Consider the following 16,271-nt stretch of genomic DNA (forward strand, 5'->3'; position numbering starts at 1 on the left):
AAAAATTTTGCAGAAATTATATGTTGTCCTCAAAACGTGTCAAAATGCATAGAATTGTAGAAATGTAGGCCTGGAAGGGATCTTTAGAGATCATCTACTCCAACCCCCATACTGAGACAGGATCAAGTTTACTTAAACCATCCCTGACAAGTGTTTGTCTAACCTGTCCCACAACCTCCCTTGGTGACCTGTTCCAGTGCTGAACTATCGTGAGAGTTAGAAAGTCATTCCTAATATCTAGACTAAATCTCCCTTTCTGAAAACTAAGCCAATTCTTCCCTGTTCTACCCTCAGTGGATATGGACAACAACTGATCACCATTCGCTTTATAACAACCTTTTACAGACTGTTATCATGTCCCCTGACAGCCTCCCCTTCTCTAAACACATCCCATTCTGTCAACCTTTCCTCATAGGTCATATGCACAAAGGAGTTTGAATTAAGGTTGTTCCAGCAGCCTTAATTCCAGAATTTCCTAACTTCTGAGTGCTTGATTTTGCAACCTGAACTTTCTTTTAACATCGTTCTAATGTAATATTTATATAACTTTTGAAACTAGCTGTTAATGTACTAATCATTATCTCTGGGTTTGTAATATATTTCTATCTGTGTGCAGTAAATGACAAGAAAGCCATCGAAGACGGTAACTATAACATATGTTATGTATCCTTTCAATAATATTTCTGTACATCTATCAGATCTGGTGAAAAATAGTATTTGACAAATGCTAAAATCAAGGAATTACTCATCAACAGGTTCTGATTTTTGTGAATGTACCTGATAAAGCAAACCCCCTGTTTTACAAACTAATCGGGGATTGAAGAGTTCATAAAATCAAAAAGTTAATAAAATGGAACATGTCAAAATGACAGTAGGTCCAGTGCATAAGTTGCAGTATGGGGTACTTCAATGCTTTCTATTTGACCTTCACACCACTGGAAAGCAATTTCCAGGGTACATAAGGCATCAGGATATGAAGGAAAGTCGATTTTTCCTAATTAACATCACATTTGTTCTGTGATTATTTTTCTCCATCAGGAAAAATGGTTTGTATAACTAGCCATTCATAAAATTGGTGGTTGTAAAACTGAGGCTCTACTGTATGTGAAAACAGTTGCCAGAATTTCCCAGTGAAGAACTGGCAGTCTATGAAAGTCCTTTACCTAGCATTGGGTGTTTGGTGTACAGTATTTCAGCTGTATCCACTCAAGTCACACGGTTTTGTTTGTATTTGCAGACTTGATAAGTAAAGCATTCTAAAAAGCTTGATTGGGTAAAATACATGTTTGATGCTGAATTCATATAATTGATTGAATGGTGCTGGCCACCTCTGAAGCTTTGCTTAGTCACAAATATGAAAGTTTTTAAATGTGGTCAAATTGAACCAGATTCCTAGTATTTATGAATTGTTTGCAAATGTGACCTGCTGGCATGAGACCAGCTCTGACATCTGTCTCTGGTTTTTATCTATCTATCTATCTTTGGCATCCATTTTTCTATCTATTGTATCTAACTACTGCATACAAATTTCTTAATGTTACATGGTTTGGAAGAGAAATTCATTAGTCCAAGTCCTAAGAGTTGGGATCGTTGTCAGTATTGAACTGCCATCAAATGGGGGAAAAGGACAAAGGGTTTTGAATGTTAGAAAAGTCTCCCTTCCCTTAAGGGATCAGATCCTCAAATAGTGTAAACTGGTGAAGCTTCATTGTGGAGCTATGCTGATTTACTCCAACACTGGACCTATACAGATTTACATCAGCTGAAAATCTGGCTTACAGTGTTAAATTCAACCACTTCCTGTCCAGATGGAAATAAAAGATCCATAATGTTTAATTTACATTGTTCTAAATAGAAAGCTTGGAGGCATCTGATAAAAGCCTCAGAACTAGAGTATATTAATGTGTGTTTCCCGCTGTAATTCTGAAATATGTTTTCTTTCAGAAATAAGGCTTCTCAAAAAAGAAATGGGTAAGAGTGTATTTTAGCTCAACTAATTATTTTCTGCTCTGGGTAAGTGTATGCTTTGCCAGGAGAACTGTCAAGAAGTCCAAGTCCAAATATTATAATGTCATGGTACAGAGTCTGCAGTTAAGAGGGAGACAGTTGTACCATTCAAAGTTTTTTTCAAAGGAGCCCAAGGGAGTTGAGCACTCAGCCTTGGATTTTCAAAGATGATCCAAGGGAGTTAGGAGCACAAGCCCCACTGACTTTCCTTGAGAGTTGCGCTCCTAAATCGCTGAGGCTCAGATCCTCAAAGGTGTTTAGGCTCCTTACTCCCAAACCTCTACCACCTGTTGCATTTAAATGGGAATTAGGCACCTAACTCCTTAAGTGCTTTTGAAAATCCCAACGAAATTCTTTGTTCAAGCATTAATAACTTCCCCCCCAAAATTCCAGCTGGATTTGAATTTCTCATGCTTGGTGATTTCATTTGAAAGGTTGAATCCTGCTCTCACCCAGCTCACCCACATTTCCCCTTTAAATTGTAGGATTTATATAGTGATTTAAAGCCTAATAACCTGCCTGTGACATTTAGGTCCCATACATACTATAGGTGAGGTTTTCAAAACCACCTAAAGGATTTAGAAGTAAAAGTCCCATTGAAAATCTCCACTAAGATTTGTTATAAAAAAGAAAATGTGTGTGACTCAGTAAAATGGCTGTCCCATTAGAAACCAAGCTGCCCACTGGGGCCAGGGAACTGGTCTGTGCAGCAGGGCACTGGAACAATGCTGGGTTTTACTGTATTCAACCTTGTTCACCACCTGAGTACCCCAGCCACACTGCCAAAGGCCTTGTCCATGCCCTCCTCCATCCCCAACATCACTTAGCTCTCCCCCAGACTGTTCAACCTGTAAGCTAAATCCTAGTCTGACAGGTTTCTTCAAGTCTGGGGTCCCCTCCAACGAGCTACAGGAGGGCCTCTGTAGCAAACCTGCAGGCTCCAGATCACTGACCGCTTGGGTTCCAGTTTTCCCCATCTTCTGACTCTTTCCATGCCCCTTGTTAACAGAGCTGGTTGGGAGTTTTCCAGTGAAGAGTTTTCATTGGAAAATGCTGGTTCACAGAAACCCAAACTTTTTATGGAAGTGTATCCGTTTTGACAAAGCTTTAGTTGAGAGAAGTTTTTCAGGTCCAAGATGCATTTTCTGGTCGAAACCCCAGAGAGATCCCACTGTCAATAGGCTGGTGGTTAGGACACTCATCTGGTATGAAGTAGGCAGAACACAGACTAGAAGCTGCATTTGTTGCATCCTAGCAGAGGACCCTAACCACTATGCCATTGGCTACCTCAGGGTGAGTCTATGTGTGTGTGCGCGTGTGTGAAATCTCGATAGGGCTAGGGTTTCAACCCAGTAGAATGTGAAAGTTTTTAAAACCTTGAAAATTCTCATAGGCTTTCCCACCCAGCTCTACTAGCTAATAATAGGAGTGAGGACAGAGTGGGAGAGGACACAGAAAAGGCTGAAACCCTTGTTTTCAGAGACTGCAGCTTCCCCTTTAGCACTGGGAGAGGGAAGCAGCTGATGGATCTGAGCAGTTCCACTGGCTTCTTTTGACCTAGATGAATTCAGATATGATGGGTTTGGGAAATGAGTCAAAACAGGCCTAGATCTGAGCTGTTTTGAGGCTGCTGTGTGTGTCTGGGTGGAATAAAGGAGTTTGTGGTGATTATGGTTGTGTAGCTAGAGGAACCATAAGCAAATAAACTGTGAGAACTGTCAGGACACTATTTCTAAAGGAACATTTTATTTTATTTCTCTCTGCAAAAGCTTGCTAAACCCCATATGTGTGTATTGTTTACAAATGTTAGAAAAAGATGGGGAGATTGTCATGCTTAAAGGCCTATATACAGCTATGAATCCGAAAGCTGAGACTTTCAAAGCTGCCTGTGGTGTTTGGATGCCTGATTTAATTTTAATAGAAATTGAATGTCCAGATTCCTTAGGCACCTCTGCAAATCTCAGACAAAATGTTCACACTGTCATATTTCTTAGTGTGGGGTTTGGCAAATGAAAATCTAACCCCTCTGCCTATTATTTTGAGATTACCTCTTCTGTTTCTTTATTTTGCAGAGACTGAGTACCAAAACTCTCAACAAGGTAATTCCATCTCTTACTATTTAATATTTAAAACTCAAGAGATTTCTTTCAGTCTTCAGCATGGGTGCTTGTTTTGAGCTGGCTGTTTTAATAAAATAGATACAGGTGGGTAACCAACTTTTTTTGGACCTTCTTCTGTTGGTGAAAGAGACAAGAGCTCTGTGTAAGCTCAAAAGCTTGTCTCACCAACAGAATTCGGTCCAGTAAAAGATATTACCTCACCCACCTTGTCTCTCTAATATCCTGGGACAAGAATGGCTACAGCAACACTACAAACTAACAAAATAAGCTTATTATACACAAATGATTATACGAGAGAGGGATAAAATTTTCAGAATGTTGTGGGTTTTATGAAGAAAAATTCTGATGAAAATGTTCATCAAAAATGTATTTGGAGGAGGAAGGGGGTTTCAACCAATCCTGTTGAGATCAATTGAGATTTTCAACAATAAAAAAAAATAATTTAAGTTTAGATATATTTTGAAAAAATCTATACTTTTTTAAAACTTTTTTTACAACCTATATCTGAGACCCTCAGCAAACATGAAAATTTAACCTAAAGATTTTATTTTCTGCTTCTCAAGAACCTAATAATAACTAAAACACTTTCACCAAACTCCAGCAAGGTCATTGCTAAATGTCACTTACCAACTAAAGGTTTCAGAGTAGCAGCTGTGTTAGTCTGTATCCCCAAAAAAGAAAAGGAGTACTTGTGGCACCTTAGAGACTAACAAATTTATTAGAGCATCCGATGAAGTGAGCTGTAGCTCACGAAAGCTTATGCTCTAATAAATTTGTTAGTCTCTAAGGTGCCCAAGTATTCCTGTTCTTTTTACCAACTAAATTTGACTTAGCACAGATATCACAAAGGGAATGTCTGAAAAGCAGCACAGCATAAAGGGATAAAGTTCCACATGTCTGCCAGGGTTTTCTGCCTACACCTGTATGATATTATGGGGCAGAAAGGAAATGGAATAAAAGTGTTCTCAGGAATGTACTAGGATCAGAGACATAGCTGGAAAAGTCAAGAGTGGAGCTAATAGAAAAATGTATTGATCACTGTCACAAGACAAGGAAAGGGGATAAGACAAAGAAAGGGCTTGACTTCAAATGGTGTGGCCATATCACTACTGGGGAGGAAGATGATTCAGGCTTGAAGATGATATAGGTGAAAATGTTACTTTAGAAGGTGAATCTCAGACAGCAAATGACCAACTATAGGAAGAGCTAAATGCCCTGTTGATAGGCACCTTCATGGCAGACAAAAATGCAGAGAACCTCTGCCCCAGGACTTAACTGTAAATAAATGGGATAAATGTAATGAATTTACTGTATCTGTGTAGCAGCTAGAGTTTTGAAATTTCTAGGAGTCTTATATACAGGGATGGGGGCATTTTGGGGAAAATTCAGCATGTTACAAGGAAGAAATATGCTTTTACTTCACACATGGAGACTTTATCTTTTTTCTTTCTTTCTTTCTTTATTGTTTTCATTAATCTAAATTACAGGTAATTCAGTGATGTTGTTTCTCTACAATACCAGAAAGTCGATATTTTCCTGCTCTTATGAGTGTCTCTTGCACTCTAGATCTCATTTGTGGCTATTTGTTTTGAGTGACATTATTGCTGCAACTGCACTGTTTTAATTCCTGGCCTTCATAAAACTAAGGCATTGTCTGTGCTGGGTACATGTAGCTACACACCACAGTGAAAAGCAGGCTGTGTCTGCACTGCTGTGTGTAATTACACAGAGCAGTGAAAGGTTCTGGCATAGGGGAGGCAGTGAGACACTTGGTAACCCACACATATCCTGGGCGTGGTGTTCTGTCCTATCTAGTGGCACCAAGAGGAGAGAGAGAGAGAAATTGATGAGTCTGCTCTATAGCTTTAGCTGACAGCTGTATGGTTTTTACCTCATGCATTAGAGGCTCATGCATTTAGCTGCAGAGGTCCCAGGTTCAATCCCGCCTGCTGATGACCGGGGTCTAACGGTGTTACAAGTAGGGGCTCATCTGGGATATCGACTGGGAAGTCTGTGAAGCTCGGGATGCACTTCCTCAGCTAGGCGAAGTATGTAACCCACACACCTCTTGGGTGTGGTGTTCTGTCCCATCTAGTGACACCAAGACCACTTACAGAGAGAGATTAATGAGGCTGCTCTACAGCCTTAGCTAACAGCTATGTGTTTTTTAGCTCATGCAGTAGAGGCTCATGCATTTAGCTGCAGAGGTCCCAGGTTCGATCCCGCCCGCTGCTGACCGGGGTCTTTCGGTGTTACAACTTCACTGCTAAAAGTAGCAGTGCAGATGTGGGATGAACTTCTTGGGCATGAGGAGAGCCCTGTAGGGAATATATCCTAAGGTTCTGGAGTGTCTTTACTAACCTAAACAGTGCCTCACTGACCACACCTCTATTTATACCCGTGCTAGCTGGATGTGAAATGTATGTACTCACTACCATGAGTACAGAAATAGCCTAAGTGTTTGTGAAAGCCAAATATCTGTCAAATTTTGTTCACTACCTGCAGATCAATGCATTCTGCACTCCCAGAAACTACCTCCATAATGTATTTTGATTACATTAAAACTCTCTGTTTAGTTGCTGTCATCTGCGGACTCCTCTTGTCTTTTGGTTAACAGTTTAATTGTGTTTCTTTGTAGAAATTCAGGCAATACAGGAGAAATTTGGTAAGTGTTTCATTGGAATAGTTTCAACCAGCTCTAGTCTTTAGTTTAGCATCCTCCTGGTAACAGAGACATCCCAGCCTACTGGCCCCTTGGTGGTGGCCAGCCCCCAACTTCGTCATTTTTTTTTCGGGTTTGTTTCCCCCCTCTGTATTCATAGATAGATTCCAAGGCCAAAAGGTATCATTGTGGTCATCTAGTCTGACCTCCTGTATCACATAGGCCGGAGAACTTCCCCAAAACCATTTCTATAGCATCACTTCTAGAAAAAAATCCACATAGCTCTTTTTATCTCTTTTCCATAAAGAAGGAAATGCAGTGTAAAACAACCAAAACAAAACACTATATTCATACATCAAAAAAGCTGAGAACTTTAAAGCATGCAAGTCAGCCAGTCAAATCCTAAGGAATCCAGGACTAGATTTTAAAAAGTATTTACTCTGTAAAGATGCAGATAGGCACTCCGACATTTCTGAAAATCATGCTAAGTGCCTCACTCTCATTGAAACCAATGGGAATTAGACACCTAACCTCTTTTCAAAATCCGACTAGGTACCTAGCTGCATCTTTAGGTGCTTAATACCATTACATATCTGACTCTTACTCTCTTATTACATTATTTTCACTCAGGCAAATTCCCATTGTTTAAATGTAGCATGGACTTCAAGATTTAGCCACCTTTTTTGCATAGTTTAGTTTGTATGAGGGTGCCATTGAAAACAGCACAGTAGATATTCTATTGCAGCTAATATGGCAAAAAGATAAATGTTTAGACCCAATCCTGCAAAGATTTAGACACATGCTTAAATTTGTACACACACTGAGTTGTTCCATTTAACACAATGGACTCACGGTGTCTAAAATTAAGCATGGATGTAGATTTTTGCAGGTTTGGGGCCTTAGAAGCTGACTCTTATTCACCTGAGTGTATATTACTTGACTAAGTCCATGTAGGGAGTAAAGATTTCCTACAAAACAGAATTAACAAGGGAATAATGAAGAAGCATGATGTAACAATCTTTTTCCATTTCAGAAAAAACCATGGCTGAGCTGGGTGAGTTGAAAGACCATGTTTAATATTACACAGCTTGTATTATTTCAATGTAAAATAAGCCATATGCTATAGCTGAAATTCTGAATTCTCTTTTTTTGTTGTAGACTTCAGGAGGGCTCGTAGCAATGCAGGTAAGATGCCTTGTATCTGGAATTATACACACATTATTTTCTCCCAGAAGTTTAATATTTTGATTAAATATTTTTGGTGCCCTGAGTTCTGAAAGGAGGAATAAAGAATGTCTGCTCAAGAGCCCTGAAGAGCAATGTGACTGGGATTTGACTAGGCACCTAGCTGCAGAAGAAAGGGACAATATTTGTTGATAAAAGAATTGGTGACTGTAGTTGAGCGAGACTCTAGGACAAATATTTTAACAGTTGAAAAAAGACGTTTCCAGTCTATTGAAACTATTCAGGAATTTGTGTTGAGTTAGCTGAAGAATTTCAACTTCATTGAAAAAGCCAAAATGTTTCATTTCAACTTGAAAAATTTTGTTCAGGCATTCTGACAAAAACAAAGGAAAGGAGGACTAGATTAACAAAATGGCTGAAGGGGGAGGTCCTTGTGCCTCTCTTGTAGGCTTTAGCCTAGTGGTTAGGGCACTCAGCAGGGAGGTAGGAGACCTAGGTTCAGTTGCATCCTTTGCTTGTTGAGGATTGTGGATGCAAGCTTGGGTCCCCCATGTTAGAGGAAGGCACAATATGTGCTAGGCTACGGAATGCTGTGGCTTCAGTCTCTCCTGTGGTAGCTGTTCCATTTCTTATCAATAATTAAATAGTAATTGGATGGGGGACTTTAACTTGGGACTCCTAGATCCTAACTACTGGCCTATTGTCACTCCCACTCTCTTTCCCTGGCCCATTAACTCTCCCTTGCTATCATGAATGACTATGAAGTGCCATTGTGAAGAAAGTTCTTAGGGCCCAGTGCTCCTGGCATTACACATGTGAGTAACTCTATTGGTATCCATGGATCAGGTGAGTAATTGCAGCAGGATAGGGACCTTCATATTTTGGCTCCCATTCACTTCAGGGGAAGTTGCATGGCTAAATCCATTTTCCTGCAGAATATTTTGAAATGTGATCCATTCCTTTAAACACATATGTTTTTCTCTTACACAATTCACATGAGCATTGCTTATTTATTTTATTCATATTTTCGAAAGCCCCTGTCTCTAGGTACCTTATGTCACAGTTCAAGGCCACTGCACTTTTATGTCCTCTCCATTGTCCCTTGAGGACACCCCCTCTAGGCTCCCGGCTTCTCAGCCATAAACATACTTGTGCAGAGACCCATGTCTCTCTCCCTCCTGACCAGAGATTTTGTAGACTGCACAGTTCCCTGCCTACACTGTGTTATTCCCAGCAAGCCAGACTGCCTGAGTAGGCCAGCATCTGCGCTGTGCTTTCTTCTTAGAGTCCATGAACAGCTGTAATTGCTCACAGCCAAAAATGATCACACAGCTCTTTCTAAGCAAGCACATTTATTCTTAAGGTGAAAGCATTACAGAGACAACATTTAAAACAATAAAAAGACCCTACAAATAGGCTAATAAACTTACTAAAGGTCATCCCAACTTTTACCTCTGGCTTTGGTTGGTGATCAGTCATTCAAAATGCCCAGGAGTTTTCCTGTGGTTACAAATTCAAAACAACCTTAATTAAGAACTAGCACATCCGTAAATCTCCTTTATACAGTAGGGAGCTTTGATCCTGAGTTTCTGGGAACAGATAATCAGCAGACAAATGGTCCCTGACTTTGGGTGTAGCTTCAAAAACCCAGATTTTTGCATAACCAGAGATGGGGAATTTCCATTCACCTTCCCCTAGATATTCCCCAGGCAAATCACTTGAACCTGTTTGTCCCAAAAGTCCATTCTTCTCTGGCACATTGTTCAATACAGACCTCTGAAATTCATAACACTTCCAAGGGTTCACCTCACTGTCCCCCCTATAGAGGTTACATGCAATCCCAGCCCACAATAATACATAATCTTTGCATATAATACAATGGATTCCAAAGATACTTAAACTTAATGCAATAAATTTTTCAAGGACATTGCAGAAAACTGGCATCTCTCTCACATCTTACAACTAGAACAGTGCAGGAAGCTACATTTTCATTTTAATGGCAAATACTGACATTTAGAGATTTGGTTTTGTCCTGCAGTGATTTGTCCTGTAAAGAAAGAGTCATATTTTAAAATCTTCTGTGAAATGAATTTTATTTTTTAAAATTGTTTTGAGTTAGTTGAAACCTATCCTTTTGATAAAATATTTCATTTTCATTTTGATTTTTAAAAGTTTTTATTTTATGTTAAAATTTACATTATAAAATGAAATAGATTTTGAAGGGAAAATTATTTTAAGACAAATATCAAAATATTCCATTATAAAAATGCTGAAATGGAAAGTGCTTTATGAGCTTTTTTTATTTTCAAAAACAAAATTTCCTCAAAATTGCAGAATTCCACATTCCTGCAGAAAATACAGAGTTTGATAAACTGGCTATTTCCAGCGGAGAAACATCTTGGACTTTCAGAAAGTTTTTGACAAGGTCCCTCACCAAAGGCTATTAAGCAAGGTAGACATTCATGGGATAAGAGAGAAGGTCCTCTCATAGATCAGTAACTGGTTAAAAGACAGAAAACAAAGGGTAGGAATAAATGGTAATTTTTCAGAATGGAGAAAGGTAAATAGTGGTGTCCCCTGTTTATGTACTGGGGTATGTACTGGGACCAGTACTGCTCAACATATTCATAAATGATCTGGGAAAAGGGGTAACTAGTGAGACGGCAAAATTTGCAGACAGTACAAAATTACTCAAGACAGCTAAGTCCAAAGCAGCCTGCAAACAGTTACAAAGGAATCTCACAAAACTGGGTGACTGGGCAATAAAATGACAGATGAAATTCAGTGTTGATAAATGCAAAGTAATGCACATTGGAAAACATAGTCCCAACTATACATACAAAATGATGGGGTCTAAATTAGCTGTTATCATTCAAGAAAGAGATCTTGGAGGCATTGTGGATTGGTTTCTGAATTCATCCCCTCAATGTGCAGTGGCAGTCAAAAAAACGAACAGAATGTTAGGAACCATTAGGAAAGGGATAGATAATAAGACAGAAAATGTCATAATACCACATATAAATGCCTGGTATGCCCACACCTTGAATGCTATGTTCAGTTCTGGTCATCCCATCTCAAAAAAGATGTATTAGATTTAGAAAAGGTACAGAGAAGGGCAACAAAAATTATCAGGCGTATGGAACAACTTCCATGTGAGGAGAGATTAAAAAAACTGGGATTTTTCAGCATGGAAAAAAGAAGACTAAGAGGAGATATAATAAAGGTCTATAAAACCATGACTGCTGTGGAGAAAGTGAATAAGGAAGTGTTATTTACTCCTTCACATAAGACAAATACCAGGGCTCACTCTATGAAATTAATAGGCAGCAGGTTTAAAAGAAACAAAAGGAAGTACTTCTTCACACATAGTGCACAGTCAATCCGTGGAACTCGTTGCCAGGGGATGTTGTGAATGCCAAAACTATAATAGGGCTCAAAAAAGAGCTAGGTAAGTTCATGGAAGATAGGTCAATCAATGACTATTAGTCAAGATGGTCAGGGATGGAACCCTATGCTCTGGGTGTCCCTAAACCTCCAACTGCCAGATGCTGGGACTTGATGGCAGGGGATGGATCACTCAAAATTGCCCTGTTCTGTTCATTCCCTCTGAAGCATCTGGCATTGGCGACTGTCAGAAGACATGATACTGAGCTAGATGGACCATTGGTCTGACCCGTTATGACTGTTCTTATGAGATCAGAGATTTCTTTTCTCTGTGCCCATGGCTTTTACCATGGGAGGAGATGATTTGGGCCAGGAGTGTTAGTTAATTCAAGCTATAACTAGCCAAGGCTGTATGTGCCCTTGCTATTACATATATATATATATATATATATATATATATATATATATATATATATATATATATATATATATTACATATGCTCTTGTTCTGGGCAGTTGTAGTGCATTTTACTGAGATATTTAATATTTTGTTTGTCTCTCTATTGTGTCTTTAATTTTCCTCACCAGCTTTGATATTTGTTTGTTTATTTCAGTGAGAGTTACTAAGTCTCTAGTTACTGATGAAATGAATATTTTTATTCCTCCCTCCAGTTAACATCACTCTGGATTCTGACTGTAAAAATCCCAAACTTTCACTCAAGGATAAAAATCGAGTCATTTCCACGGCAGAGAAGAAAGCCTGCAGGGATTTGATAGTGATGGCAAATGAAGGATTTTCAGAGAAGAAACGATACTGGGAGGTGGAGGTTGGGGACAAGCCAGAGTGGGAGCTGGGGGTGCTGACTGAGAATGAAAGGGGGAAACTGAAAAATGAGAAGATGGAGAAACCTCCTGAGAAGGAATACTGGAGTTTGCGGCTGTCTGAGGGTCAATATCATTGTAGTTGGAAAAGTGACACAATCACCTCTGAGGATAAAAAATGCCCAGTGGTTGGCATTTTTCTGGATTGGGAAGAGGGAATGATCTCATTCTATAATGTAGAGCTAATGTGCCCTGTTGTGTCCATCACTCAAGAGTATCAGGGAAAACTGTACCCATTCTTCAATCCTGGCAGTGATAACCAATATCTAGGAATCCGCCCTCTGTGTCCCCAGCCCCTTAACCTCTCTCTGAAATCAAACATTGGATCTAATAGTTATGGGAATTTTAAATTCACTCCATCTGAGGAGAGAGGACACAAGGGGAACCAGGAAACCTGAACCAATATAGAAGAAAGGGAAGGGTTTAATTAGTTAATATTGAATCTAAGAGAAAGAGAAAGGGGGAATGGTACAATTTTGACATTTTTGAAGATGGCCCAAAGGCCGAAACAGATACTTCATAACCCCTGACCCAGGCAAATTGCCAGTGAAATGACCTGAGTAAAAACAATAACTGGTCAAATGGACCAATAATTTTTCAGTAAATATTGACTTGAATAAAAAAATGAATAAAGGACGGCTGTGCTTTTGTCCATTTTGTGTTCACTTTCATCAGGTATCTAGTGAACTAATTTACTATCAGCAATGTTAGTGGAAATGATAAAGTGTAAGCAAAGATGACAGAATATTGGTGGAAAGCAAATTTTGAATGAGTAAATGCAAATATTCACACCAGAAACCTGATGTCAAATGATATGATCATCTAGGGCACAATGCAGCACAGGCCATCTCTCTTCAGCAAAATTTAAGACTATTCTTAAGTTCCTTAGATTTTAGTGAACCCTAGTGCTTTGCAGAATAGGGATGGTTTGCTGAACCCGGGACCCAATCAAGACAGAATACTTATCCGTCCAAACAATTCTAACCAGGGCAGCTCAAATATCAAATGTCAGTTACTCACATTGAATAGCTCACAGCCAAGAATTGTTTTGTTTCAGTTATTTGGAAAATAACTCTGAATAGTGAATACATTTGTGAAAAGTGAGAAATGCTCTCAGATAATTCACCAGTAGAAAAAGATACAAATATGTTACCTTCTTTGCATAATTTGCGCAATACTACTACAGACATTCAAAACTGAGCACTATCTTCACAGCAGTGGTTATACCCCTGCCATGGTTCTGTCCCTTTATAACCCAGCGGGCCAGTCATTTAGAGGGGAATAGGCTGCACCCAGTGTAGGAGTGTAGTTTGAAGTGCTAGACCCCTGAGCACCAGGGAGTCCTAGGAGGCAATCTGCCCCCTTCAGCAGAAAATGATTGTGAAGATGAAAAAAACCTCATATAATTCCTGGTGATTTTTTAGCAGAAAACATTTGATTTTTTGACCAAAATAGCAAAATTCTGAAAAACGAATATTTCAGCTAAAAGCTACTGGTGGCTGAATATTTTTGGCCGCAAACTGGGAAATCTTTGGGTTTTCGATGAAAATGTTCAGTTTTCATATTTTCAGCATTCTGGTGAAAAATCAAAAATTTTCTAGGAAAGCAGACCTTTTCTGTGAAATGTTTTGTTTTTTCAAAAACTTTGTTTTTGATTTAAAAAAAATTTATGACAAATTTTGGTCAGCCCTTCTCGCAGCATTCCCTCTCGAATTTTACAGCCCTGCATTTCCCCTGTCTATACACGATGAGTGCATTGCACAATCTAGACTTGGTGGGAAAGAAAAGACCCTAATCTCCCTTCCTTGCTTAGCAGCAAAATAGAGCTCAACATCTAGACCTGTATTTGCATTTGGGGAGGAATGCTTTAGACTGGGGTTTCCAAAGAGACTTAAGGGATTTAGGCACCTAAATCACATTGAATTGGGTGCCAAATTTCCATAGGATCCCCATCAAAATCCCAGTTTTCATGACTGCTTTTTCCTTTCTGTGCCTTAAATAAAGATTTCCATCTGATACCATTCCTTTCCCAACAAAGTGTGTTAAAAGAAAATACTTGGAAGAACCAAATTTAACTATATCTGAAACAGTTTAGTCCATTTAATTGGAGTGATTTTAAACAAGGTTGGTTGCTATATTGGAAGCTCTGCCAGGGAGCATGTGCATCCTAGAGAGGTTATATAGAGATAAATTCTACTTAATAGAGACACAAGTACCAAAAATTCTGCTGAAGAGGATGCATTCACCCACTGCTGAGAAGAAATGAGTTATTTTACATGTTGTGAAAGCTGACATTTTTTCTCTTGAAGAAACAAATTGATAAAATAAAAAACTTAAAATGAATCAGTGTTTCATTTCTTAATAGCTTATTCCTGACAGCTATTTTCCTAAATGGCCCACTGTTATTCTGGACAGCTGGTTAATTAGGGAAATAAATACAATGTCCACCAAAACGTCTCACTTATAATGGGATTTTATATAAATCTAGGGCTTTATTACACTTGCTTGAAATATTTCCCACTGTTAAGAAACAGGAAAGTTTGTCATGTAACCCTGTTGCTGACCCTCCTGAACGTAATAAAAGCTAAGCAAAATCTGAACAACAACTTGCCCTCTCTGGGAGTCCGATTCTGCCGTATAATTGATGGGAATCAAGAATCAGTATCTTGCAGCAATGGTCAATTGAACATGATGTCCAGCAATACATAGCTTTCTCTGTCTCTACAGCCTTCTCCCCATAATAGAATTAAATGCCAAGATATTATCTGATTCTACAACTCTTCTTCATTATCAAGTCTTATTATAAAGCCCTAGTATGAAATAAAGGTTCAAACTCTGAGATATAACTCTTTAAATATTGTTAGACTCCATATTTAGTGTCTCTCAATGACCTAGTGAAAATGTGTTCTGTCTACAAGTAACCAGTTGCTCTGCAAACTCAGCATGAACTCTGAAAGTCAAGCTGGGCTCTTGCTGTTTCATGAATGATTGGCAACAAATATTAGCTCTCAAAATTCAGTTTATAGTTCTGTTGCTGATGCATGAGCCAGAAAAAAATCCAACTCAAAATGTACATGTTAATCTTATCCTGGAAAACAAATGACAGGCTGTTAGGTCAAAAAACACAGGTGCTTCTTCCATGAAACCCTACTGAATAAGCAGTGTTATTAGGGTCTATATTAGCTGCAGTAATTACAGAATTGTTATGATATAAAACATTCTCTACATCATAGTGTCCCACCTGCTAACTGGTACAGAGACCAATAGATGGAAAGATATGATTTTATCACAGTCTTCAAGTATCTACATGAGAAAAAGATTTCTGATAGTAGAGAGCTCCTTAATTTAGGATTAAAAAAATCTACACCTACAGCCTGGAATCTGAAGATGGACAAATTCAGAATAGAAATAAGGTGCATGTTTTTAACAGTGAGGGTAGTTAACACTTGGAACAAATTACCTAGGGAGGTGGTGAATTTTCCATCACTAAAATAAGACTGGATATCTTTCTCAAAGAGATGCTACAGCTCAACCAGAAGTTATCAGCTTGATGCAAAAATTGCTGGGAGAGGTTGTCATAAATATAAAGGGAAGGGTAAACACCTTTAAAATCCCTCCTGGCCAGAGGAAAAACCCTTTCACCTGTAAAGGGTTAAGAAGCTAGGATAACCTTGCTGGCACCTGACCAAAATGACCAATGAGGAGACAAGATACTTTCAAAGCTGGAGGGGGAAAGAAACAAAGATTCTCTCTGTCTGTGTAATGCTTTTGCTAGGAACAGAAAAGGAATGGAGTCTTAGAACTTAGTAAGTAATGTAGCTAGATATGCGTTAGACTCTGTTTTGTTTAAATGGATGATAAAATAAGTTATGCTGAATGGAATGTATATTCTTGTTTTTGTGTCTTTTTGTAACTTAAGGTTTTGCCTAGAGGGATTCTCTATGTTTTGAATCTGATTACCCTGTAAGGTATTTACCATCCTGATTTTACAGAGGTGATTCTTTTACTTCAATTAAAATTCTTCTTTTAAG

The 16,271-nt window shown here is 38.7% G+C and overlaps 1 protein-coding gene across 1 annotated transcript in view; it reads left to right on the top strand.

Annotated features, from left to right (window-relative positions):
- The window catches only part of LOC141976215 (butyrophilin subfamily 3 member A3-like), a 28,316-nt gene extending 13,827 nt beyond the window's left edge, over window positions 1–14,489 (top strand). The window contains 8 exon segments of the mRNA XM_074937046.1: window positions 617–643; window positions 1,945–1,971; window positions 4,080–4,106; window positions 6,766–6,792; window positions 7,823–7,843; window positions 7,948–7,974; window positions 12,031–12,523; window positions 12,525–14,489. Of these exon segments, the coding sequence (XP_074793147.1) occupies window positions 617–643; window positions 1,945–1,971; window positions 4,080–4,106; window positions 6,766–6,792; window positions 7,823–7,843; window positions 7,948–7,974; window positions 12,031–12,523; window positions 12,525–12,552 (677 nt within the window). The 3' untranslated portion in view covers window positions 12,553–14,489.
- The last annotated feature ends 1,782 nt before the right edge of the window (window positions 14,490–16,271 follow it).

This window comes from Natator depressus, chromosome 23 (genome assembly GCF_965152275.1).
Source record: "Natator depressus isolate rNatDep1 chromosome 23, rNatDep2.hap1, whole genome shotgun sequence".
Lineage (NCBI taxonomy): Eukaryota > Metazoa > Chordata > Testudines > Cheloniidae > Natator > Natator depressus.